The sequence below is a fragment of the Pagrus major genome, chromosome 17 (genome assembly GCF_040436345.1).
Source record: "Pagrus major chromosome 17, Pma_NU_1.0".
Taxonomy (NCBI): Eukaryota; Metazoa; Chordata; class Actinopteri; order Spariformes; family Sparidae; genus Pagrus; species Pagrus major.
The window spans coordinates 28,738,717-28,765,674 of NC_133231.1; the positions used below are offsets into that span (position 1 = coordinate 28,738,717).

General features: G+C 41.4%; 1 protein-coding gene across 1 annotated transcript in view; it reads right to left on the minus strand.

Moving 5' to 3' along the window:
- Positions 1-26,713, minus strand: part of ptpn23a (protein tyrosine phosphatase, non-receptor type 23, a) — a 28,552-nt gene extending 1,839 nt beyond the window's left edge. Inside the window, exons 1-23 of the mRNA XM_073485987.1 lie at positions 26,518-26,713; positions 24,473-24,547; positions 24,042-24,169; positions 23,287-23,363; positions 22,766-22,815; positions 22,552-22,683; positions 22,398-22,478; positions 22,176-22,307; positions 21,990-22,037; positions 20,875-20,931; positions 20,710-20,768; positions 20,506-20,585; positions 19,619-19,733; positions 19,045-19,110; positions 18,604-18,749; positions 17,797-18,114; positions 17,395-17,549; positions 16,970-17,301; positions 14,026-16,558; positions 13,500-13,684; positions 13,248-13,352; positions 12,445-12,583; positions 11,880-11,993 (exon numbers count right to left, since the gene is read on the minus strand). Of these exons, the coding sequence (XP_073342088.1) occupies positions 11,880-11,993; positions 12,445-12,583; positions 13,248-13,352; positions 13,500-13,684; positions 14,026-16,558; positions 16,970-17,301; positions 17,395-17,549; positions 17,797-18,114; positions 18,604-18,749; positions 19,045-19,110; positions 19,619-19,733; positions 20,506-20,585; positions 20,710-20,768; positions 20,875-20,931; positions 21,990-22,037; positions 22,176-22,307; positions 22,398-22,478; positions 22,552-22,683; positions 22,766-22,815; positions 23,287-23,363; positions 24,042-24,169; positions 24,473-24,547; positions 26,518-26,601 (5,211 nt within the window). The 5' untranslated portion in view covers positions 26,602-26,713. The remainder of the gene's footprint in view (positions 1-11,879; positions 11,994-12,444; positions 12,584-13,247; positions 13,353-13,499; positions 13,685-14,025; positions 16,559-16,969; positions 17,302-17,394; positions 17,550-17,796; positions 18,115-18,603; positions 18,750-19,044; positions 19,111-19,618; positions 19,734-20,505; positions 20,586-20,709; positions 20,769-20,874; positions 20,932-21,989; positions 22,038-22,175; positions 22,308-22,397; positions 22,479-22,551; positions 22,684-22,765; positions 22,816-23,286; positions 23,364-24,041; positions 24,170-24,472; positions 24,548-26,517) is intronic.
- Positions 26,714-26,958: the final 245 nt, after the last annotated feature.

Below are 26,958 nucleotides of genomic sequence, written 5' to 3' on the forward strand. Positions count from 1 at the left end.
ACTCTTCACAGAGTTGCTTGGGACTTGAAGTTCTTTTGTCTTCATGGTGTAATTGTAGCCATGAATACTGATGAACTAGTGACTGGACCTTCCAGACAGAGGTGTCTGGAAAGTTTGCACTTTTTTCTCAAAAAAGTTTGTACTTTTTTTTTTCTCCAAAAAACAATTGCACCAGGGAACGAGTTTCAACATTAGAGGAACTAGTGAAAGTTCAAATCACTTCCTTTCCCTCAAAAAAGTGTGTACTTTTTTCCTCAAAAAAGTATGTACTTTTTTCCTCAAAAAAGTATGTACTTTTTCTCTCAAAAAAGTATGTACTTTTTTCTCAAAAAAGTATGTACTTTTTTCTCAAAAAAGTATGTACTTTTTCTCCAAAAAACAATCGCACCAGGGAACGAGTTTCAACACTAGAGGAACAGCAACTCTACTGAGCCTACTCCTTTCTGACAGCGGACATTTTGACTTACTGCACCCCTACTGTCTGCCTGTCTTGGTAATCAACACTGCTAACATGTCCCACACTCAGGATTCATTCTGTTTTATTCCTAAAAGCAGGATTAGAAAGAGCTACAGGCCTTCACTGACGCCTTTCAACACTAGAGGAACTAGTGAGTGTTTTTTTCCTCAATAAAAATTACTTTTTTTCCCTAAAAAAAAATGTGTACTTTTTCTTCAAGAAAGTGTATACTTTTTCCTCAAAAAAGGTAATCAACACCGCTAAAATGTCCCACACTCAGGATTCAGTGTTTTCTTCTTACAAGCCGCACTAGAGGAACTAGTGAAAGTGTTTTTTTCCTCAAAAAAATGTGTACTTTTTCCTCAAAAAAATGTGTACTTTTTCCTCAAAAAAGTGTGTACTTTTTCCTCTAAACAAAGTGTGTACACACAAGTCTGCCCCTTTCCCCTCTCTAGCCTCCTCCCCTTCATTGGCTGGCTACAATCTACGCAAAAAGAACACTCCAAGCAACTCCGTGTAGAGTTTATTAAAAAAGTATAAGTCAGGGGATGGATACATATTTTCAAATTTCTTTTCACTCGGTTTCACACATGAAAAAAAATCCACTCAAAACGCATAACTTTTATTTCCACCAGTTCTCAAGTCAGAAACACAAGAGTCAAATAAATAGTTGAATTATTTACAAGTCAAAATATCCGCTGTCCGAAAGGAGTAGGCTCAGTAGAGTTGCTGTTCCTCTAAGTGTTGAAGCTTGTTCCCTGGTAGCTCCAATCTCTCAAATCATTTTATAATTCACTTTTTTTCTCAAAAGTATGCACTTTCTCAATTTTTTATTTATTTTTTTCCTCTTGTAATTATTTAATAGACAAGTTGTCCTCTGTCAGAAAGGAGTAGGCTCCGTAGAGTTGCTGTTCCTCTGGTGCAATTGTTTTTTGGAGAAGTTTTTTTAAGAAAAAAGTACACACTTTAAAGTGTGCACTTTAAAAAAGTGTGCACTTTAAGTGTGTACTTTAAAGTGTGTACTTTTAAGTGTGTACTTTTAAGTGTGTACTTTTTCCTTAAAAAAAACTTCTCCAAAAAAAAATTGGAGGAAAAAGGGAGTAGGCTCCATAGAGTTGCTATTTCTCTGGAAAAGGGTGGGTTTTTTTTTTTTTGGAGGAACAAAAGTGATTTTTCTGGAGGAAAAAAGTGCCAACTTTTTTGAGAAAAAAGTGAACGAGTTTCAACAACCTCTTGTAATTATTTACTAGTCAAAATGTCCGCTGTCAGAAAGGAGTAGGCTCCGTAGAGTTGCTGTTCCTCTGTGTTGAAACTAAGTACTAAGTAAAAGAACACACTTTTTAGGAAAAGTGTACTTCAAAGTGCACACTTTGGCAGGTGTTCAGTTTCACCTGCGCTGCTTGGATCCGAATAGAGCCATCCTAGATGCTCAAAAAGCCATGAGCCAATTACTGTAATTACATCAGGATAATAAAATATATAGGCATGAAAGGATACGTCTGTCTCTTCTTTATTCATCAAGCTGACGGGTAACGGATTGGCTTATCTCTTAGTTAAATAGGCTATGTTTATTTCCAACTCAGATAGCCTCCTGACACCTCTTGCAGCAAAAGGGTCCAGGGATTTGCTGGTGTGGTCGTTTTGGGGTTTTTTTCTGTGCTGCTGCGCTCCCTGCTTATGCCGTTAATGATGGCTCATGAAGGGCAGGAAGGTGTGCTCTTCCTGCTTCAGGCTTTCCACGCAAGCGCGTGGAAGAGCAGGGGGTCCCAGAACAGTACCATACCGCCAAATGAAACTTGTGCAAGTAAATAAAGATTATTTTGACAAAGTGGTCCTGACTGAAATCAAGCGTAGCGTTAGTTCTGGCAGGCCACGACGTCAAGCTCTAAATCAGCATAGCTGTCAACACCGAGCAGATCAGCTGATGCCTCAGCTGACTCCCTGTGCCTGCTTCCTATTGGGAAATTGCATTCAGAGGGGCTATTTAAACTGCTCTAGCCCGACCTCCCTTGCTGCTTCTGGCTTTTTTGCCCACCCTTTTTGCGTACTCCCTTTTTCCTCCAATTGGTTTTTCCTTTAAAAAAAAGTATGCACTTAAAAGTACAAACTATTAAAAGTGCATACTTTGAAGGGCCCTTCGAAGTGCCCTTTGAAGTGCCCTTCAAAGTGCCCTTCAAAGTGCCCTTCAAAGTGTGTACTTCAAAGTGTACACTTTTAAAAGTGCATTTTTTTTAAGGGAAAAGCAAAAAACAATTGGAGGAAAAAGGGGGTAGGCTCCATAGAGTTGCTGTTCCTCTGGAAAAGGGTGGGTTTTCTGGAGGAAAAAGTTTCAACTTTTTTATTTACTAGTCAAAATGTCCTCTGTCAGAAGGGAGTAGGCTCAGTAGAGTTGCTGTTCCTCTAAGTGTTGAAGCTCGTTCCCTGGTGCAATTGTCTTTTGGAGAAGTTTTTTTAAGAAAAAAGAACACACTTTTTAAGAAACATCAGGATAATAAAATATATAGGCATGATAGGATACGTCTGTCTCTTCTTTATTCATCAAGCTGACGGGTAACAGATTGGCTTATCTCTTAGTTAAATAGGCTATGTTTATTTCCAACTCAGATAGCCTCCTGACACCTCTTGCAGCAAGAGGGTCCAGGGATTTACTGGTGTGGTCGTTTTGGGGTTTTTTTCTTTGCTGCTGCGCTCCCTGCTTATGCCGGTAATGATGGCTCATGAAGGGCAGGAAGGTGTGCTATTCCTGCTTCAGGCTTTCCACGCAAGCGCGTGAAAGAGCAGGGGGTCCCAGAACAGTACCATACCACCAAATGAAACTTGTGCAAGTAAATAAAGATTATTTTGACAAAGTGGTCCTGACTGAAATCAAGCGTAGCGTTAGTTCTGGCAGGCCACGACGTCAAGCTCTAAATCAGCATAGCTGTCAACACCGAGCAGATCAGCTGATGCCTCAGCTGACTCCCTGTGCCTGCTTCCTATTGGGAAATTGCATTCAGAGGGGCTATTTAAACTGCTCTAGCCCGACCTCCCTTGCTGCTTCTGGCTTTTTTGCCCACCCTTTTTGCGTACTCCCTTTTTCCTCCAATTGGTTTTTCCTTTAAAAAAAAGTATGCACTTAAAAGTACACACAATTAAAAGTGCATACTTTGAAGGGCCCTTGGAAGTGCCCTTCGAAGTGCCCTTTGAAGTGCCCTTCGAAGTGCCCTTTGAAGTGTGTACTTCAAAGTGTGTACTTCAAAGTGTACACTTTTAAAAGTGCATTTTTTTTAAGGAAAAAGCAAAAAACAATTGGAGGAAAAAGGGGGTAGGCTCCATAGAGTTGCTGTTCCTCTGGAAAAGGGTGGGTTTTCTGGAGGAAAAAAGTTTCAACTTTTTTTTTTACTAGTCAAAATGTCCTCTGTCAGAAGGGAGTAGGCTCAGTAGAGTTGCTGTTCCTCTAAGTGTTGAAGCTCGTTCCCTGGTGCAATTGTCTTTTGGAGAAGTTTTTTTAAGAAAAAAGAACACACTTTTTAGAAACATCAGGATAATAAATATATAGGCATGATAGGATACGTCTGTCTCTTCTTTATTCATCAAGCTGACGGGTAACGGATTGGCTTATCTCTTAGTTAAATAGGCTATGTTTATTTCCAACTCAGATAGCCTCCTGACACCTCTTGCAGCAAGAGGGTCCAGGGATTTACTGGTGTGGTCGTTTTGGGTTTTTTTTCTGTGCTGCTGCGCTCCCTGCTTATGCCGTTAATGATGGCTCATGAAGGGCAGGAAGGTGTGCTCTTTCCTGCTTCAGGCTTTCCACGCAAGCGCGTGGAAGAGCAGGGGGTCCCAGAACAGTACCATACCGCCAAATGAAACTTGTGCAAGTAAATAAAGATTATTTTGACAAAGTGGTCCTGACTGAAATCAAGCGTAGCGTTAGTTCTGGCAGGCCACGACGTCAAGCTCTAAATCAGCATAGCTGTCAACACCGAGCAGATCAGCTGATGCCTCAGCTGACTCCCTGTGCCTGCTTCCTATTGGGAAATTGCATTCAGAGGGGCTATTTAAACTGCTCTAGCCCGACCTCCCTTGCTGCTTCTGGCTTTTTTGCCCACCCTTTTTGCGTACTCCCTTTTTCCTCCAATTGGTTTTCCTTTAAAAAAAAAGTATGCACTTAAAAGTACACACTATTAAAAAGTGCATACTTTGAAGGGCCCTTCGAAGTGCCCTTTGAAATGCCCTTCGAAGTGCCCTTTGAAGTGCCCTTCAAAGTGTGTACTTCAAAGTGTACACTTTTAAAAGTGCATTTTTTTTAAGGGAAAAGCAAAAAACAATTGGAGGAAAAAGAGGGTAGGCTCCATAGAGTTGCTGTTCCTCTGGAAAAGGGTGGGTTTTCTGGAGGAAAAAGTTTCAACTTTTTTATTTACTAGTCAAAATGTCCTCTGTCAGAAGGGAGTAGGCTCAGTAGAGTTGCTGTTCCTCTAAGTGTTGAAGATCGTTCCCTGGTGCAATTGTCTTTTGGAGAAGTTTTTTTAAGAAAAAAGAACACACTTTTTAGAAACATCAGGATAATAAATATATAGGCATGATAGGATACGTCTGTCTCTTCTTTATTCATCAAGCTGAGGAGTAACGGATTGGCTTATCTCTTAGTTAAATAGGCTGTTTATTTCCAACTCAGATAGCCTCCTGACACCTCTTGCAGCAAGAGGGTCCAGGGATTTGCTGGTGTGGTCATTTTGGGGTTTTTTTCTTTGCTGCTGCGCTCCCTGCTTATGCCGTTAATGATGGCTCATGAAGGGCAGGAAGGTGTGCTCTTTCCTGCTTCAGGCTTTCCACGCAAGCGCGTGGAAGAGCAGGGGGTCCCAGAACAGTACCATACCGCCAAATGAAACTTGTGCAAGTAAATAAAGATTATTTTGACAAAGTGGTCCTGACTGAAATCAAGCGTAGCGTTAGTTCTGGCAGGCCACGACGTCAAGCTCTAAATCAGCATAGCTGTCAACACCGAGCAGATCAGCTGATGCCTCAGCTGACTCCCTGTGCCTGCTTCCTATTGGGAAATTGCATTCAGAGCGTGCTATTTAAACTGCTCTAGCCCGACCTCCCTTGCTGCTTCTGGCTTTTTTGCCCACCCTTTTTGCGTACTCCCTTTTTCCTCCAATTGGTTTTCCTTTAAAAAAAAAGTATGCACTTAAAAGTACACACTATTAAAAGTGCATACTTTGAAGGGCCCTTCGAAGTGCCCTTTGAAGTGCCCTTCAAAGTGCCCTTCAAAGTGCCCTTCAAAGTGTGTACTTCAAAGTGTACACTTTTAAAAGTGCATTTTTTTTAAGGGAAAAGCAAACAACAATTGGAGGAAAAAGGGGGTAGGCTCCATAGAGTTGCTGTTCCTCTGGAAAAGGGTGGGTTTTCTGGAGGAAAAAGTTTCAACTTTTTTATTTACTAGTCAAAATGTCCTCTGTCAGAAGGGAGTAGGCTCAGTAGAGTTGCTGTTCCTCTAAGTGTTGAAGCTCGTTCCCTGGTGCAATTGTCTTTTGGAGAAGTTTTTTTAAGAAAAAAGAACACACTTTTTAAGAAACATCAGGATAATAAAATATATAGGCATGATAGGATACGTCTGTCTCTTCTTTATTCATCAAGCTGACGGGTAACAGATTGGCTTATCTCTTAGTTAAATAGGCTATGTTTATTTCCGACTCAGATAGCCTCCTGACACCTCTTGCAGCAAGAGGGTCCAGGGATTTACTGGTGTGGTCGTTTTGGGGTTTTTTTCTTTGCTGCTGCGCTCCCTGCTTATGCCGGTAATGATGGCTCATGAAGGGCAGGAAGGTGTGCTCTTCCTGCTTCAGGCTTTCCACGCAAGCGCGTGAAAGAGCAGGGGGTCCCAGAACAGTACCATACCACCAAATGAAACTTGTGCAAGTAAATAAAGATTATTTTGACAAAGTGGTCCTGACTGAAATCAAGCGTAGCATTAGTTCTGGCAGGCCACGACGTCAAGCTCTAAATCAGCATAGCTGTCAACACCGAGCAGATCAGCTGATGCCTCAGCTGACTCCCTGTGCCTGCTTCCTATTGGGAAATTGCATTCAGAGGCGCTATTTAAACTGCTCTAGCCCGACCTCCCTTGCTGCTTCTGGCTTTTTTGCCCACCCTTTTTGCGTACTCCCTTTTTCCTCCAATTGGTTTTTCCTGTAAAAAAAAGTATGCACTTAAAAGTACACACAATTAAAAGTGCATACTTTGAAGGGCCCTTCGAAGTGCCCTTCAAAGTGCCCTTCAAAGTGTGTACTTCAAAGTGTCCACTTTTAACAGTGCATTTTTTTTTTAGGGAAAAGCAAAAAACAATTGGAGCAAAAAGGGGGTAGGCTCCATAGAGTTGCTGTTCCTCTGGAAAAGGGTGGGTTTTCTGGAGGAAAAAGTTTCAACTTTTTTATTTACTAGTCAAAATGTCCTCTGTCAGAAGGGAGTAGGCTCAGTAGAGTTGCTGTTCCTCTAAGTGTTGAAGCTTGTTCCCTGGTGCAATTGTCTTTTGGAGAAGTTTTTTTAAGAAAAAAGAACACACTTTTTAAGAAACATCAGGATAATAAAATATATAGGCATGATAGGATACGTCTGTCTCTTCTTTATTCATCAAGCGTACGGGTAACGGATTGGCTTATCTCTTAGTTAAATAGGCTATGTTTATTTCCAACTCAGATAGCCTCCTGACACCTCTTGCAGCAAGAGGGTCCAGGGATTTGCTGGTGTGGTCGTTTTGGGGTTTTTTTCTTTGCTGCTGCGCTCCCTGCTTATGCCGTTAATGATGGCTCATGAAGGGCAGGAAGGTGTGCTCTTCCTGCTTCAGGCTTTCCACGCAAGCGCGTGGAAGAGCAGGGGGTCCCAGAACAGTACCATACTGCCAAATGAAACTTGTGCAAGTAAATAAAGATTATTTTGACAAAGTGGTCCTGACTGAAATCAAGCGTAGCGTTAGTTCTGGCAGGCCACGACGTCAAGCTCTAAATCAGCATAGCTGTCAACACCGAGCAGATCAGCTGATGCCTCAGCTGACTCCCTGTGCCTGCTTCCTATTGGGAAATTGCATTCAGAGCGCGCTATTTAAACTGCTCTAGCCCGACCTCCCTTGCTGCTTCTGGCTTTTTTGCCCACCCTTTTTGCGTACTCCCTTTTTCCTCCAATTGGTTTTCCTTTAAAAAAAGTATGCACTTAAAAGTACACACTATTAAAAAGTGCATACTTTGAAGGGCCCTTCGAAGTGCCCTGCGAAGTGCCCTTTGAAGTGCCCTTCAAAGTGTGTACTTCAAAGTGTACACTTTTAAAAGTGCATTTTTTTAAGGAAAAAGCAAAAAACAATTGGAGGAAAAAGGGGGTAGGCTCCATAGAGTTGCTGTTCCTCTGGAAAAGGGTGGGTTTTCTGGAGAAAAAAAGTTTCAACTTTTTTATTTACTATTCAAAATGTCCTCTGTCAGAAGGGAGTAGGCTCAGTAGAGTTGCTGTTCCTCTAAGTGTTGAAGCTCGTTCCCTGGTGCAATTGTCTTTTGGAGAAGTTTTTTTAAGAAAAAAGAACACACTTTTTAGAAACATCAGGATAATAAAATATATAGGCATGAAAGGATACGTCTGTCTCTTCTTTATTCATCAAGCTGACGGGTAACGGATTGGCTTATCTCTTAGTTAAATAGGCTATGTTTATTATCTATGTTTTATCTCCCTGCTTATGCCGTTAATGATGGCTCATGAAGGGCAGGAAGGTGTGCTCTTCCTGCTTCAGGCTTTCCACGCAAGCGCGTGGAAGAGCAGGGGGTCCCAGAACAGTACCATACCGCCAAATGAAACTTGTGCAAGTAAATAAAGATTATTTTGACAAAGTGGTCCTGACTGAAATCAAGCGTAGCGTTAGTTCTGGCAGGCCACGACGTCAAGCTCTAAATCAGCATAGCTGTCAACACCGAGCAGATCAGCTGATGCCTCAGCTGACTCCCTGTGCCTGCTTCCTATTGGGAAATTGCATTCAGAGGCGCTATTTAAACTGCTCTGGCCCGACCTCCCTTGCTTTTTTGAGAAAAACAAAAGTGCAAACTTTTTTGAGAAAAAAAGTGCAAACTTTTTTTGAGAAAAACAAAAGTGCAAACTTTTTTTGAGAAAAACAAAAGTGCAAACTTTTTTGAGAAAAAAAGTGCAAACTTTTTTGAGAAAAACAAAAGTGCAAACTTTTTTGAGAAAAACAAAAGTGCAAACTTTTTTGAGAAAAACAAAAGTGCAAACTTTTTTGAGAAAAACAAAAGTGCAAACTTTTTTGAGAAAAACAAAAGTGCAAACTTTTTTTGAGGAAAAAAGTGCAAACTTTTTTGAGAAAAACAAAAGTGCAAACTTTTTGAGAAAAACAAAAGTGCAAACTTTTTTGAGAAAAAAAGTGCAAACTTTTTTTGAGAAAAACAAAAGTGCAAACTTTTTTTGAGAAAAACAAAAGTGCAAACTTTTTTGAGAAAAACAAAAGTGCAAACTTTTGAGAAAAAAAGTGCAAACTTTTTTTTTAAAAAAGTGCAAACTTTTTGAGAAAAACAAAAGTGCAAACTTTTTTTGAGAAACAAAAGTGCAAACTTTTTTTGAGAAAAAAAAAGTGCAAACTTTTTTTGAGAAAAAAAAGTGCAAACTTTTTTTAAGAAAACACAGCGTTAGTTCTGGCAGGCCACGACGTCAAGCTCTAAATCAGCATAGCTGTCAACACCGAGCAGATCAGCTGATGCCTCAGCTGACTCCCTGTGCCTGCTTCCTATTGGGAAATTGCATTCAGAGGCGCTATTTAAACTGCTCTGGCCCGACCTCCCTTGCTTTTTTGAGAAAAACAAAAGTGCAAACTTTTTTGAGAAAAAAAGTGCAAACTTTTTTGAGAAAAAAAGTGCAAACTTTTTTGAGAAAAAAAGTGCAAACTTTTTTGAGAAAAAAAGTGCAAACTTTTTTGAGAAAAAAAGTGCAAACTTTTTTGAGAAAAAAAGTGCAAACTTTTTTGAGAAAAAAAGTGCAAACTTTTTTGAGAAAAAAAGTGCAAACTTTTTTGAGAAAAAAAGTGCAAACTTTTTTGAGAAAAAAAGTGCAAACTTTTTTGAGAAAAAAAGTGCAAACTTTTTTGAGAAAAAAAGTGCAAACTTTTTTGAGAAAAAAAGTGCAAACTTTTTTTGAGAAAAACAAAAGTGCAAACTTTTTTTGAGAAAAACAAAAGTGCAAACTTTTTTTGAGAAAAACAAAAGTGCAAACTTTTTTTGAGAAAAACAAAAGTGCAAACTTTTTTGAGAAAAACAAAAGTGCAAACTTTTTTGAGAAAAACAAAAGTGCAAACTTTTTTTGAGAAAAAAAAGTGCAAACTTTTTTTGAGAAAAAAAAGTGCAAACTTTTTTTGAGAAAAAAAAGTGCAAACTTTTTTTGAGAAAAAAAAGTGCAAACTTTTTTTGAGAAAAAAAAGTGCAAACTTTTTTTGAGAAAAAAAAGTGCAAACTTTTTTTGAGAAAAAAAAGTGCAAACTTTTTTTGAGAAAAAAAAGTGCAAACTTTTTTTGAGAAAAAAAAGTGCAAACTTTTTTTGAGAAAAAAAAGTGCAAACTTTTTTTGAGAAAAAAAAGTGCAAACTTTTTTTGAGAAAAAAAAGTGCAAACTTTTTTTGAGAAAAAAAAGTGCAAACTTTTTTTGAGAAAAAAAAGTGCAAACTTTTTTTGAGAAAAAAAAGTGCAAACTTTTTTTGAGAAAAAAAAGTGCAAACTTTTTTTGAGAAAAAAAAGTGCAAACTTTTTTTGAGAAAAAAAAGTGCAAACTTTTTTTGAGAAAAACAAAAGTGCAAACTTTTTTTGAGAAAAACAAAAGTGCAAACTTTTTTTGAGAAAAACAAAAGTGCAAACTTTTTTTGAGAAAAACAAAAGTGCAAACTTTTGAAGAAAAAAGTGCAAACTTTTTTGAGAAAAAAGTGCAAACTTTTTTGAGAAAAAAGTGCAAACTTTTTTGAGAAAAACAAAAGTGCAAACTTTTTTTAAAAAAGTGCAAACTTTTTTTTTTAAAAAGTGCAAACTTTTTTGAGAAAAACAAAAGTGCAAACTTTTTTGAGAAAAACAAAAGTGCAAACTTTTTTGAGAAAAACAAATGTGCAAACTTTTTTGAGAAAAAAAAGTGCAAACTTTTTTTGAGAAAAAAAAGTGCAAACTTTTTTTGAGAAAAAAAAGTGCAAACTTTTTTTGAGAAAAAAAAGTGCAAACTTTTTTTGAGAAAAAAAAGTGCAAACTTTTTTTGAGAAAAAAAAGTGCAAACTTTTTTTGAGAAAAAAAAGTGCAAACTTTTTTTGAGAAAAAAAAGTGCAAACTTTTTTTGAGAAAAAAAAGTGCAAACTTTTTTTGAGAAAAAAAAGTGCAAACTTTTTTTGAGAAAAAAAAGTGCAAACTTTTTTTGAGAAAAAAAAGTGCAAACTTTTTTTGAGAAAAACAAAAGTGCAAACTTTTTTTGAGAAAAACAAAAGTGCAAACTTTTTTTGAGAAAAACAAAAGTGCAAACTTTTGAAGAAAAAAGTGCAAACTTTTTTGAGAAAAAAGTGCAAACTTTTTTGAGAAAAAAGTGCAAACTTTTTTGAGAAAAACAAAAGTGCAAACTTTTTTTAAAAAAGTGCAAACTTTTTTTTTTAAAAAGTGCAAACTTTTTTGAGAAAAACAAAAGTGCAAACTTTTTTGAGAAAAACAAAAGTGCAAACTTTTTTGAGAAAAACAAATGTGCAAACTTTTTTGAGAAAAAAAAGTGCAAACTTTTTGAGAAAAAAGTGCAAAAGAAAAAAAGAGCTTTGTTTTTTAAAAAACAGCAAAAAAAAAATTTCAACACTAGAGGAACAGCAACTCTACTGGCCCTACTCCTTTCTGACAGCGGACATTTTGACTTGAAAATAATTACAAGAGAAAAAAAAGTGCAATTTGTTTGGAGAAAAAAAAAGTGCATTTTTTTCCTCAAAATAAGTCAAAATGTCCGCTGTCAGAAAGGAATGTGTAGTGTGTGAATTTTATTTCAAAGTTGCAAGCACTTTCCTGAGAAAAGCACGTTTTTACCGTTTCTTCCTGCACCAAACGCGCACCAAACGTGATGACAATATTCAGGAAAAAGCATGGCCTGAATTATTTATCATAAGTCTGGTTTTACTTGACCTATCAACAAAATATAGTTATATGTGGTATATGGTATATAGTTTGAAGTCCGCACTTTCGACACAAGTTAGAACGGAGACTCAGCAAGGCTGCGTCTTGCTGCTACGTCATCTTAAATCGGTCATGTGATTTGGACGCGCCAGCACGTCCGTCGACTCCAGAGAGTTAAAGCTCGTCACTTCTACAGGGTACAGAGGCTGATAACAGAACCTGAAAGCAAATTTAACCATTCTACTATCTGGTGAAGTGTTCCAGACTGTCGAAGTGTCAAACCTTTGTGGCTGCAGAGTTGGTGCTCTTGCTGCAGGTGGCGGTGGTGATGCCGTGTCTCTGAAGGACCTGCTCAGCGTGCTTCAACACGGCTTCATAGCAGAACTTCAGGTGGAGCTGGAGGCACAAAAGACAAACAAAGGAGAATATTAAATAGAAACCTTTTTATGTGTAAAACTTATCCAACAATGTACCGTTATCATCAGCACAAATCATAAAGTGGAGCTACAACAGACACTGCAGTCACCTTATTAACAGTAATCCAGGACATCAGTTTTCTAAAATTGCTGTTCAGTGCAGTCAAGAAAAAGAAACCTTGTAAGCATAAAAGAAGTGCTTAACTGGAACTTTTATGAGCAGCAATGATTAAAAACCCTTGTTTCAGCTATCAGCATCAAGAAGGTAATTTAGGATCAAGGAGTGCTTGATGTCTGTTGAATAAAATTTGGCTAATAAAGTCCTCGAAAGTTAAACACATCCCTCTTGCTGCTTGTAAAACACTGCCCTCTGCAGCTTTCAGCTTATGATACGACTAAATCGTATAAATACAACTTGAGACGTGTCTGACCTTCTCCTGCAGCATGTTCTTCCTCTGTTGTCTCAACTTCTTCACCAGCAATGGAAGGTCTGGGATCCCGTTTCCTGCCTCCAGCTCCTGCAGTGCTGCGTACAGCAAACAGAAGGCACCTGTGCGTCCCACACCGGAGCTGAGACAGACGACAGAGGATGGAATCTTTTATATGATTGCAGTCAAAATATTTTTTATCCATAATTAATAAGGTTAAAAAAAACACCAAACACTGTTATACATGAATTAAGTTTATTTCTTCAAAACCACTACCTGCATCAAAAAGCAACAACTACAGTACTTCTGTGTTGGAAATCTAGAGGTTAATGTGTTATTTTATAGGGAAAAAGATATCATGAAAGAGGGAAAAGAACACATGTAGCTGAAGAACTCATACTGCACATCTATAAATTACAGCGGTGAGACTGAGACCCCAAAACTCATTGTTGTACATTTTCTAACCAGATTAATTTCTTTTTAATGGGTCCTCTTTGGGTCCCTGCAACCTAATTTTGAGACTGCCACAAAGGGCTCATTTGAACACATTTTCAAGATGATAGTTATTTCACAAACATAACGAAAAAAAATGTCAGGAACTTTGGAATTTTTCTGCAATTTGCATGAAGCATTTATTTGTACACTTGACACTCCCACCATGTGATCTGCATGTCGACAGTGCTTTAAAATTGATTTGTCAGTACCAGCCCTCATAAAGTCTAATGACAAAAAACAGCACACAGAATAAACTAATGAGTTACTTTCATCTTGGATATATACTGTGAGAGATTTCAACACACACTCACCTGCAGTGCACCACGACAGGTGTGTGTAAGGGCCTCTGGTGGAGGTAGTGTCCATGAACCTCCTGGATGAAGCGTAGCAGGTTGCTCTTGCTGTCAGGAAGACCCCTGATGAGATATGAAGAAATCGTGAGTCCTCAGACTGAAACACACTTAAATGTTACCTTATCAAATAAAGATTATAATAATAAATCCCAACAACAAACGACATATGATCAGAGCCATGTGTATATAATAAAAAAAAAAAAGACTCACAGCTCCGGCCAGGAGGTGAACTGGAGATGGACAACAGTGCGTTTCAGGCTTTGGTCACGGTACTGCAGACTGATCATGCGCTCCACGTGTGTCGGTGTTGTCTTCTGTGTGGTTAGGCTGAGTGTGATTGGTCCCTGAGAGAGCTGCTGGCCGCGCTCTGTTGGGAAATAGCGCACAACCTTTCCCTGAGAGATTAAGGAGACAACGTTAAAACACAGTTGGTACAACAGAATAGGTGAGGTAATGAGATTTACAGAAGAGATCTGAGATGTTGCCAAAAAGGGGGGTTTCAATTCAAACACAGCTTGAAAAAGTTTTTTCTACAAAGACTAGCTGATTATCTTAAATGCTGGTCATGTGACCTGATTGAAAGCTTTTTTCAAAAATGAAAAATCACTAAACTGTTAACTTTCCAGAAAAAATAAACTTAAAAAAGTTTCAAAAGGTTAAATGTTTCTATGAAACCATTTGAATTCTTGTTGTTTTAATCACTTCCATGATAATCAAAAGAAAAATAACTCAATACCTTTTCCAGCTCCTGCTCTGAAACCAGCATGACTATCAGTGACACCTTCTGCTCGTACACCATCAGCCAGAAGTCTGCAGCTGTGCCGGTGAGCGGCGCCTGCGTGGCGATAAGGCGTGGGCAGTATGGTGACAAGTCCTCCACATAGCTGGCGTTGATGTAGTCATCTTTGCCTGACTGCAGCACCACGCGGTTGAGATCATAGGGCATGACATCCTGGTGACGGTTCTTCATGGTGTAGCAGCGGGCGATGGCAATCGACAGTTGGCGAGCATCCTTCTCCTGCTGGTCCTGAAGCTCTTTCCAGCGGGCATCCAGCACAGACAGGCCACCCTCGTTCTCTGACGGGTGCTCCAGGGAATCCACCTGGGCTCTAAAGCGTTCCAGTTCACCGTGAAGACGGGCAACACGCTCTGGAGCTTGGTATGGATCACCCTGGATCAGGAGAACTGCCTGCGAGCTCTTCTTCCGACGCTCCCCATCCTGTGGGTCAGCTTTGGTGGGTTGGAGGACATTGGTGGGGGCTGTGGTGCCTCCAGGTTGGCTCTCAGGGCTGGAAGAGAGGAGGTCATCTGTGCTCGAGTTCTGGCGCTGAAACAGCGACGTGGAGGGAGAGACAGCAGAGGGAGAGGGGAGAGTGGGTGGAGCTGTGCCGCCTGGGGTTGCGGTTGGTGTGGGTCTTTGCTGAGGGTTCAGACCCAAAGAGGAAGGACCTGGAGAGGGAGATGGGGAGGGAGAAGGTGAAGGGGAAGGAGGGACAGTATTGGGTGGTTGAGCCACCGAAGGAGCTCCAGGAGAGGGTTGGATCATGTGCTGAGCGGGAGGAACGTGTGGACCATGTGGGCCCACGGCGGTGGGCTGCTGTGGGGCACTTGGAGGTACATTAGCTCCTGGAGCTGAAGGGTACATAGTGGGGGGCTGTTGATGGGTCATGGGGAGAGGAGCCTGAGGTTGTTGGGGAGCTGCAGGCTGGGGTGCCAGCGGCTGCTGAGGCATCATCGGAGCCCCTCCAGGGTAGCACACTCCACCAGAGTGAGGGGGCTGAGCTTGGGGTTGGCCGGGCATCTGCATGGGCTGCTGGGGCATATTTGGTAGAGGAGGCTGTCCAGGATGGGGGTGGTGTTGTGGGGGTAGTGCACTGGGGGGCATCTGTGGCATAGGACCCCTTGGCAGGTGGACCTGAGGACCTGGGACCATGTGGGGTTGTGAGGCAGGAGGCATCTGTGGGTGCATTGTTGGGTGGATGGGGTGGCTGGTGGGGGGCATGTAGTTCTGTGAGACTGGAGGCATTGGCTGACTTGTAGGGGGCATTTGTGCTCTGGGTCCACCTGGCATCTGCATGTGTGGGTGGGGTGGAAGCTGCTGGGCATTAGGAGGCATTGAAATTTGTTGCTGTGGAGGCAACATGTGTTGGTGAGGAAGTCGAGGGGGCATTTGTTGGTTGGGATGGGGCATGTAGGGTTGAGATGCAGGAGGTGCTGGCTGAGAGGTCGGGGGCATTTGTGGATGTACAGTTTGAGGTGGTCTCGCCATGGAGCCTGGCATCATCTGAGGGTGCTGCTGGGGTATGTAACCCTGTGGAGGCTGGTAGCCTTGGGGTATCTGAGGCCGGGGCTGATAGCCATTTTGTTGGTGTGGTTGCAGCTGGCCTGGGAACGCCTGCTGATACTGGGGAGGAACACCAGGCTGAGGGGGCATGTATCCATGTGGGTAGGCCTGCTGGGTCTGGAGAGGAGGGTGAGGGCCAGGAACAGGCCTCGGTCCAGGCTGGTATCCCTGAGGCAGTGGTTGCCCAATTGGCTGAGGGTACTGCTGCGGTTTCTGCTGCTGTGGTTGGGATGCAGGCGTTTGTGGAGGGCCATGAATGGGCATTCCTTGTTGCGGCATGAAATGGGGGTATGCCCCCATCTGTGGGGGTACATTGTAGCCAGTTGAGGCTGCAGGAGGGACTGGGTGGTGTGGTGTTGGGGCGTAGCTGGGGATAGGGGCCTGGATGCTATCCACCGTGGTGGTCGAGGGCCGGACTGGGGCAGTGGCGACAGGCCTAGGTTGGGGGGCGTGAGGAGGGGGTGGCCGATAACCTGGCACAGCAGCCTGGTTTGGCATTTGTGGAGGCATTTGAGGGTGTGGTCCCCGTGGCAGAGGTCCCTGAGCTCCAAGACCCCCAGACGTAGGAAACTGAGCTATCCTTGCCAGGAGCTCTGGAGGGGGAAGGTTGGCAGGGAAGCGATGAAGACCAGCAGCTTGAGCACCAGGCCAAGGCAGAGAGCTGCTGCCACCCAGGTTCGCAGTAGGCGGGATGAAGGCTTCAGGGCCGGGCAGATGAGCTGCAGAGGTGGGGAAGGAAGGAATGTCAGGGGGGAGGCTGCGGAGTTCCTCCGGTAGGTCACCACCCAAGGCCAAGATGGCTGCACTAAGCTGAGCCAACTCTGGGTCGTCCAGGCTAGAGCAGGCAGAGTCGACGTCTGATGCTTTTGGCTTCAAGGAGGGTTTAGCTGCTGTAGGCCGCGCTGGGGGCTTTTTCTGGGTCTCTCTGAGGAGGAGACAAAGTTTTTTGTTTTAATGGTCATTATGGCGTGGATGTTGACTGCACAATGACATGATCGGTGTTTCAGATTAGTTCCCTAGAAACTTTGTTTTCACAATATCAGAGAAAAAAAACACTTCAATCACATGGCCACATTTTTCATTAAACTTTCTGTCTATTGAGATGTCCTTGTTGCCAAATGGTAAATGCCTCAATGTATTTTGACTTTAACACCCCGAATAGCAACAGGCTGAAAAAACGAGAAAGGTCCAACCATACGATCCAAAGTTCAGAGCCTCATTGTCACAGTAATCTACTGAAACTCAAAATTCACGTTTCTTTTATTTCAGATTTCAAACCTTCAAAAGTCTCACTTCTGATAATATTAACACATCATTGTTTCAATGTCAGCCTTACTTTTCTAGGGCAGGCTTCCTCTCTTCAGCCCTCATCTGACAAAGGGTTTTCGCTCTCTCCAACAGACGTGATGCTTTGGCCTCCAGGTCCTCGTAGAACTCCTTCCCCTCCTGTGACTTCTTCATCAAGTCCTCGTAGGCTTCATACGAGCCCACCAGTCCCTGCACGGTGCCGTTCCACTGCTGCTCAGTCTGGCTCAGGCCCTTACGTACTGAGGCATACTGGACGTTGGCCTCAGTCAGGGCCTTCAGGATGTTCTCCTGAGCTGCCAGGTTCTGGTCAATATACACCTTCACCTGCTCGTACTTCTTCAGCTGCTCCTCAAATATACGCTGGAAGGACACAGGTTGGTCAGAGGTCTCACATGATATGGTTTGTGCCACCAAAGTTTAATATAGTCTCTGTATTATACTTCAGCCACATACCTTCATGTCTGCCCTCTCTGTGGTGACGAGGGTGGAGGTGATGTCATCCTGCTGGATGAGGTCGCGGAGCTGTTTTTCCAAAGAGCCTCTCTGTTCCCTCATTTCCTGCACCTTCCCCAGTATCCGCTTCATACACTGCAGCCCTGCTACCTCCTCTACATACATATAAACACACAGAGTTACATTCACAAATCACGTTTGTTGTTTTTAGAAAAAAGTAAAAATTCTCTGACTCCATCTCCTTAAACGTGAATATTTTCTGTTTTTTCCCCCCTCTATGAGAGCAAACTGAATATCTTTAAGTTGTGGACAAAACAAGACATTTGATGATGTCATCACTTTTTTTTTTATCCTTCTAAATTACACACATACACAAACCCTCACCATCAAACACACTCTCACCTTCATTGAGCTGGGGCCGGGGCAGGGCCTCTTTTAGACTTTCCAGTGGCCCCCCCAGCAGACGCAGGTTGCTGATGTGAAGGTTCATGGCCCGGTGGAGCTCCGTGTTGGTGAAACTTGCCTTCTCATGGGCCTCCATGTACTTCTCCAGGTCCCTGCGGATCTCAGCCAGAGCCTGGGCCTGCGCCGCTGGGTGCACCTCGCCTGCAGCAGGGCCGCCGGCCTCATGGAGGGCTCGCTCGCCAGCCTCGTCTGCCTCCAGCACGTCTCTGATCTCTCTCAGTGAAGACTCAACGTCAGTGAAGACACCCGACAGCCCTACAGAACCAAGGAACGATGCGACATGCATTATTTACACTGAAGCACACAGCAAGGTGCCAAACAAACATAAAAGTTAAACAAAAAACAAGACTCAAAATATGTCTGGGCAAGAAACTGTGCACAGTATGGGTGTAGACATGAAGGAACTCACTTACACAGTTAAAAGGCTGCAAGAGGAGCTATTTGGGTTCATAAAATGTTTGAAATTGGTTTTAATTTTGTGAAATTAAATTTTATCTGTATCTCAGGCTCATCATTAACAATGAAACAGCTGAATTTGCATGCATTATGGGGGCTATTCTTCTAAAGATCCATCACATATTCTGAGAAATTCTATCTGTAAATAGTCAAAATTAACAGAAATGTAAACATTATTACCACATAAGAGTATTCTTAAGATGAATGTATTTGTCATAATAAATGTGACGTTAAAGTCATTCTCAAATCTGTAAATGTTTCACATGACTGGTGTGCGTCGCCACCGACCCTGCATGGACTGGATGAGGCTCTTGACGGTGTCCGGTCGGACACTGAGAGCTGCACACTTCTCCATCAGGACCGGAGGGATGTGGCTGTACATGTCCAGGTTGTCCACAGACTCCGGCTCCAAGCCCAGAGAGTCCATGAACTGCCTGCAGGAAGAGATGAGACCAGTCAGTTCACAGTGGCCTTTCAGTTCATTTCTATTACTTTCACTTAATAAACATTTTTACTTTCGGAACTGAGGATGGTGGGGTCTTGATTTGGTTTGAATTGAGTATATATAAACATTGCACACAAGGAGTCAATCATATTATGGAGTCGACTACACATGGAGTCGCTTACACATACTAAATGTTAACATACATGTGCATTTTTTGCTCGATCCTTACAGAAAAAAATCATTTTAGCTCAGTTTTTTGCACTCACACAGGCCCATGTACTCACTCTAGTGTTTCATTCTTGCTCTCAATCTTGACCATGACGTCCCTCAGCAGTTTGGCTTTCTCCTCACTGAAAAAACATAAGCATAAATACAGACATGAAAAAAAAAATTATAATTAAGCAATATTTAAGCACTTTCCAGGCACATTTCTTCCAGATTTAAAGGTTTATTACTGTTACAACACTGATCATTTTTATAATGAGAACTAGCAGGCTTCACAGAAGCTCACAGACGACAATTAAAAAAGAGAGAGAAGCTTGAATGTGTGCTGTGTTAGTGATGGCAGAAAACAGCAGGACACACATGCCTTTATTTATAAACGCTAACTTAAAGAAATATATTTGAAAAAACATTTATATTCTCGCACAAAATATGTAAATTCAAGTACTTTCAATGACCCACAGATATTTATGTCCATTTTCAAAAAAAACCTTCAAGGCCTTTGTTTTTCCCCTCAAATTCACAAACCTTAAAGGTTTTCAAGGAGCCTTGGGAACCCTGATGCAGGAAAAGGATGACTTATCATGCTCTATTTTTTTAACCTGTGTAATGTGAACCTCCACTGAAGGTGCCTACCTGTACAGTGAAGAGGCCTCGTGTGCAGCCATTGGCACCAACTTGGAAAACAGGTCTGGTCCAGTAACGGTTGGGTCTGTGGGGTTCACTGGTAGAGCTTTCACCAGTGGGGCACCTTTAAGGGCAGAAATGAGCTGGTTTTACTGGGATAGAAACACATACACTTGATTTTATAAAGAAGAGATCTACAGGAGAGGGGAGATCAAAATCAAAAGAAACAGCTACAGCCTCTGTAGTTTGTTCACAACCCAAAAATATTCTGTTTACTGTGACAGAGGTGTAAAGAAAACAGAAAATATTCACATCTAAAATGCTGGGATCACAGAATCTTTACTTTTATCTCTGAAATAATTACTCAAACAGATTAACTGATAATCAGAATGGTTAGCGATTAATTCAATAGTTCACAACTTATCAATTAAATGTTGCAGCTCTGTTGTATTACACAGAATTTTGAGGGGATTTGACTGTAGTTGGACAAAGGGACCAAATCAGGAATTGAATAAAACAAAATTTCAAAACCTGTTACCAAACTGATTAACTCACTAATCTGAGATTTGACTGGTATTATTGTGTATTAACTGTGGCTGCAAATAAATAAATGTGGCCACAACTAAAGACAGAGCAGGACAGCCCTGATAAACAAAACTGAGTCACACCAGTCATATATAAATATAAATATAAAAAGGTTCAACAGGATGTCATCATAAACACTGACACACCCAGTTAAACACAGTGAATGACACAAAAACAGGTTATTCGTATCACTCTGCATATATACATGTAACAAAATCCATCTATATGCAAATGCAGCTTTGCATGCACACAGTGATAAAGCCACTGGGTGAATCCAGCAAACTCAACATACTGAAGCTTCTTCCCGTTACCTTTAACCGAGGCCAGAGTCTCCAGAGAAGGAACCGTCTCATGATAGATGAAGTCATTGTCCTTTTTGGCTGAGTTAAACCTGAAGGTGAACATTTAAAGACAACATTCAACATATTGTTAAAACAGGGTTTGATCAAAAGTAATAAAGCAGTGAAACTACGTGAAAATATCAAAACTGTGACACAAGACCAATTATTACTCACTTTCCCCCGATAACATCCATGGTGAATCTCAAAGCCTCTTGCACACTGTCAGGTTGACCCTGGTTGTTTCAAGACAAGACAAGGAGAATTTAGTGCTGTCAAACCATGGGAACACACACCGAGACAGGTTACAGTGACACTTATATGATAATATTGTGCATCTACCTTGGCCAGCTTGATGGCTTCACTTAGCTTGTCCAAAGAGCTCTGCAGGTACGCCAACTGTTAGGAAAGAGATCATTTAAGTAAGTAAGCAGTAGTAAGAAATGCAGGGAAGAGAAGATCTAGAGTCAGACAGAAAAAGATGAAAAATGTTAATATTTGAGACATTTAGCAGAAGGAGAAGCAGCTTACTACAACTGCAACAGTAACACTAGCTTAAAGAGGTTGTTGTGAGTAGTATGAGCCAAAACAACTGAACTGAATCCATCTTTTACGAAAACTAAAGCTAAAAGTCGGCTTAAAGGAATGACTGTTGACATGTAGTGACATGATATCTAGTATGTTACAGTGACACTGAAACAGACTTCAAGCTCTTCAGATATCACAATAGGCTTTTTACTTTTACATCAGCAACCTCTTGTGTATGCTGTTCGCCAGGCAGGAAGTTGAACAAGTTAATGTAATTTTTTCCCTGAGTTGAGTCTATAAAGTAAATGCCAACATGCTGTGTTGCAACACATCTATCACTTTAGGTTTTAGATTTGAAATGGTTCAGTTTTGGCAACTTTGTGTTAAGTGGCTATATATGGTACTGGCTCTTTAGCGTTGTGATTAGTGCAGTCCAAAATGACAAAATATAAACCGATTCTCTTAAAATGCAATATAGATTTACAGTGAGAAAGTAGAGAAGTGTTTAGGAAACTCTCAGGAAAGTCCTATTCATGGGTTAGAATGGCATTTCTTTTGGTAGCAGCCTGCCTGCACAGATAACTAACCAGGAAACTTATTTTAAGTATTTTTCCCCCGAGGGTCACGAGGTCTGACAGTAAGTTAACACTGCCAACAAGCTCCTTAAACAAGATGGTTTAATTAATCAAATGTTCAGATGAAATTTTAAAATGTTTCATGGTTCACTTTATGTTTGAGCAGACTGAGAAATGTTATTTTAACTGCTATAAAATTGTCAAGCTTTCTTTCAGTTTTTCTTGCAGAGAAATCATGAGGATTTTTAAACGATTTTACAACATTAAAAGGAATTGATGAATTTGGCACAGCACTCTGACAGTGGATGGGAAGAAAACTCTACATTCTGCAACAAATGTGAAATTTGGTCCTACCCGCTCCCCGTACTTCTGCTGCTCTTCGGCTTGTTTTCCCATGTGAAGCTGTAAAGAGAAAAAAAATAATAGATACACACTGAGTAATCAACCGTCAACACACAGACATGTTCATACAGGCATTATATTATCCCCACACACACACACACACACATAATCACTCTCACTCCTTCCTAGTTGACTCACATGTGCAATAGAAGCAAAGTAGTAGATCTTCATCTGAACCAGTTTCTTCCAGTCTTTCTGAATCTTCCCCAGCATAGACGCTGTCTCTGAGTTCTCCAGAGCCCTGCAGGCCTCTTTATAGTAATCCACCACCTGCAGCAACACAGCCAGTTATCAACCTTGAATATTTGAATTATTGATTGATTTGATATAATTAAATACAATTAATATTCAGAGGTCAACCTGAGCGCTGATGCGAGCAACAAGAAAACTCTTCCTGTTGTCCAACATGGACTTCTCCAGAAGACACTCCTGAGCCTGGCCCTGGAAGGAAGACACAGGCTGATGAGACATTTCTACTTGTGTGTGTTTGAGTATTTGCATGTGTGTGACCTACCAGCATGAGGTTGATGTTGAGGTTAAGGATCTGGTGGCTCATGTCGACGCTGAAGTTGTGGCTGAAATGGTCTCTCAGGTAGGAGAAAGCCCCCGCCGAGCACTGGAAGTGTGTGCACGACACCTTCATCCCCTGGACGCAGAGCTGAGGGTCAGTGGGATTGTGTGTGCGTACATGCTTATATTTGTTCGGTGTGTGTGTCAGTGTGTCTTACCTCCTCGGACACCCTGTTATCCATGGCTCCCAACATAGAGTGCAAGGCCCCTACAGAGAAACCAAAGACAGGTTCAGTGAGGTGAGGTGAGCAGGTTTCGCTTTTCACATCGAGGGGAAGTCAGAAATCCAGCAGAACTGCTCGTACAAAGAATAACTTTGTCTGCTCTTGTGCTGCTGGCGTTTCAACCTCTTCAGTCTTCGTCCCTTCTCCATGAAGCTGTGCCAGAAATCTCTATTCTGCTCTGCACATTTAGAAAGCGATGGCCAGAGTGGCATACAGCTGGACTATGATCTACATTTCTCTGCAGTATTCCTGTGAGCAATAAGTTTCCTTAAATAAATTGTTCAAGATTAAGATCATTTTCAAATTTGAATGAACCCTTTTTTTTTAAACACCAAAAAAAGAGTAAAGTTCGACTCTGAATGGTCTCATTTTATCAGTCAGTCTTTATACAAGGATTCTGCAAAAGTAAATTATTTGGTTTTGGACTCTAAATTGCTCAACGTGACTTAACTCACCAAGATTGTAGAGGATGCAGGCTTGCTCATAGCTGATGTCATCATGAGTGACTGTTTTTCCAGAGAAGATTTCAGTCCTTTGCACAAACAAAGATAAAAAAAAAAAGGTTTGAATTACATAGTACACAACCATTTATATTTGACATGACTTTGTGAACAGTATAATTTAATAATGAGATATCCATTCAGAAGATTGTACCGCATCAACATGAGACATGCTGGTACTAAACTACATATAATGTGCTGAAAAATCTAACAAATTAAATGTTTAAAATAAAACAAATGAATTCCATTAGCTTCCCATGGCTGCAATAAAGTAGGAGGTTCACTCACATTAGAAAAGGATAATATTTTAAAAAAGGTTATTATCAGCATCATATACAATGTACAGTATCATTCTGACATCATGTGATAGTGATGATGTATAAGAGGGGAAACAAACGGGAAGACATTATCATATAATCCAATCTTCTACAACAAAACCATAATTTAAAAACTACCCTGACGCAGCTTTAAGAGGCGGGATCATTAAATAACTGTTTTGTGAAATGTTCACATTATTTTGTCCACTCCTGTACATGCAGATTCAGGGCAGTGAGGTGACATTTTTATCCGGAGCAAACTGCAGCAAGTGTAACACTAAAATTAGCTTCAGATCTGTAGCATTCAGGCCAACAATAGTCCAGATCGCAGGAAGATGTGTGTGTATGAATACTCAGCACCGCTTCCATTTATTTCTGCATGTGAGTTATTACCATGAGATGGGTACGGCGGCCTCCTGGCCCGTTCCCATGGGCACTCGGCTCTGGAGGTAGTGCAGCTGGCCGAAGTACTTCCTCAGTGTGCTGCATCCCTCGAAATCCCTTGTCACGTTTACTGCACTCTGTGAAACAAATACACTGTGTTTCAATTGTGCTTAATTAGCTGTTCTTTACCACTGCAGCCACAGAATCACTACTTCTGTGCACACGCTGCGACCTAACTCAACATAATCATCCGTTGGTACGAGTTTTAGCATTTAAGTGGACAGTTCACCCCAAAAACAAAAACACATATATTTCATCGTTCCTGTAGTGATATTTTTCTGTCTAGACTGTTTTGGTGTCGAGTTTTGACAGACAGGTCTGAGCCACAGAGATCAGAAAATTATTCTGCTGTGTCCGGAGATGGTTCACACAGTACCCACCTGCCGCAGCGTCTCCAGTTTCTTCATCTGTTCATTGTAGTTGTCCGGATTCTCTCCATAATTCTTCAAGATGAACTAGAGGAGAAGAGACACAAAACGAAAAAGCAGATAAACATGATACATTTTAAAAGGTTTTTAAAAAATATCCATACTGGATTGATGTTTGTATGGCCTTGGCTTTAACAAGAGAGTCATTGGACATGGACTGGAAAACTCTTCAGGAAAAGCAAGTTTTTCAAATTCAATTCAACTGCCTGTAAATTGTTGCTACGAATCAATCAGCTAATCTTTGGCTCTGAGCAAAAGCCAAGAGTTTAAACTCCCATCATGCTTTGCCAAGACTTTCTCAGTCCCCGTGAGCCACTGTAATAAGCAGCAAGCTACTTAAAGTCAGGTCAGGAGGTGAACTACACTGCAGACATACTCATTCTTTCTCTAAAGTTTCAGCTTCTGTTTATAATGAAATCATGGATGCACGAACGTCGCAGGGCTGCTGGAAAAGATGCACAATGACACAGCAACAAGACAGACAGGCATTGTCCTGATTACCACAAGAGAGTTATGCGCTAATCTGCCTATTGTCCCGAGTGAACAGATGGAACTGTAGCTAATTTAGATGTAGTCCTGAATGACAATCTGAGAAATATTACTTTAGCAATAAGAAACACAACATTAAACTCAGACTTGTTCCAAAATGAGATCCAGCATTTAAACTGGAATAAAAAACTGCTTAAAAAAGGAAATATGATAAAAAAACAAAAACAACTTTACTATGTCACAAAGATATTATAACAGGTGCAACTTCGTTACTGCTGTTGCTGTGGATGTGGCTAACTCCAGAGTGACATGTGGATTAAATAAATAGTCTCAGTGCTTGATGACTAGCATTTTTATATGACGGTGTCGGAGCGGGAAGTCCATTGGAAGATATCTCACAGGAGTATTACCGAAAGAAATTATAGTAACCCAACAGGGCAAAGGTCTTTTAATTTATCTGTATCAGGAAGGTGCTGGAGAAATGGGTCATCAGATAAAGATGACATGAAGTGAAACACAAGAAGCCTTTGAGTGATTGGAATTTTCCAAATCTTGTAAATATCAGATGTGAGCTTTTACGGTTTTGTAACGCCAATTACAACAGAAATCAATCAGGGGTACTTGTGTTGGGGCTGCAGTGAAACCCCCCTTTTTAATATCACACTAACAACTGCCCCGACCACACATCAGATTGTCATCATAATATGAAATCAAAGCTTTTATGTGAAACAACAAGCATCACGTCAGAGCCGAGACCAAACAAACTAACCAACATTTCCTCTCAGGACAGATTTGAAGGCACAGAATGAAGAGTCATGACACCTAAACATCTACATCATCCAAAATAATTTATATTAAGCATTTATATACGGTTGTGTACATTTGTATTCATATGTACAAGAACTTGACTTATGTCAGAAGGATATTGTAACAGGTGCAACTCAGCTACTGCTTTATATTTCTCACTGTGGATGTGGCTAACTCTCCAGTGATATGTGGATTAAATATACAGTCTCAATGCTTGATGACTCGACGTGTTGTGGTTTTAACAGGGATCCTACATTGCTGTGGATCTTTGCTTGTAGCCAGGTGCATGTGACAATGAGATCACTTATTATGATGTTCATGTCGTCAGTCCGACTGGGCCGTGAGGAGCCGGGCTCGTTATTTTAGCTGTGTGTATCTCTGCCTTCACCGGGACCGACTGTCTGGTTTATTCAAAAGTAGTTAGCCGGTTGCTTGAGAGCTAATTGTGAACTTCGACTTGAGCTGCTAGCTTGTTATTAGCTAGCATGAGGCGGCTAACGTTAGCAAACAATAGGCGGTGGTCAGGGGGGGGGTGTTTGCCAGGATGAGACCTAAGCTAGCTGGTTCTGGAAAATTCTCCTCCCGACGGACAGTGGCGGCTAACGCTAGCTTCTTGATTGGGTTACCCAGTCGTCCATAATCCTTGTTTAGTTGACTTTCGACCTCAGCCCTGTTGCTCCACTCCCCCCACCCCAGCTCACCTGCCTGACGGACGGGCTGAACGGGAACTCCCCAGCCTCCTTCAGATCCAGCCAGATCATCGGCATCCGCGGGACCGCCTCCATCGCGGCCGACTCTACAGCCGACTGTCAGCCGCTACGATGTCCGAGACCACGTCGGTAAGTTTTGTGGACGTTCACGGTTTTCCAAAACGACAGCTCTCCTCCAAACAACTGTGTCATGTATCCATTTACACTTCAGCCGGAAGCTGGAAGAGCACGTGACGTCAGCTCCCAATACGTGACGCGTCGCGGGGGGTTGTGGGAAATGTAGTTAATTATCTTATATCTTATTTCCTTTCGTCCTGTTTGATGTGAAACAGCACGATTGTAGTCAAATTGGATGAAAATTGAAAGTTTAACCAAATGTTTTTCCTATAACTTGAAATAACTTCACTCGCATTATTGATTTAAAAAAAAAAA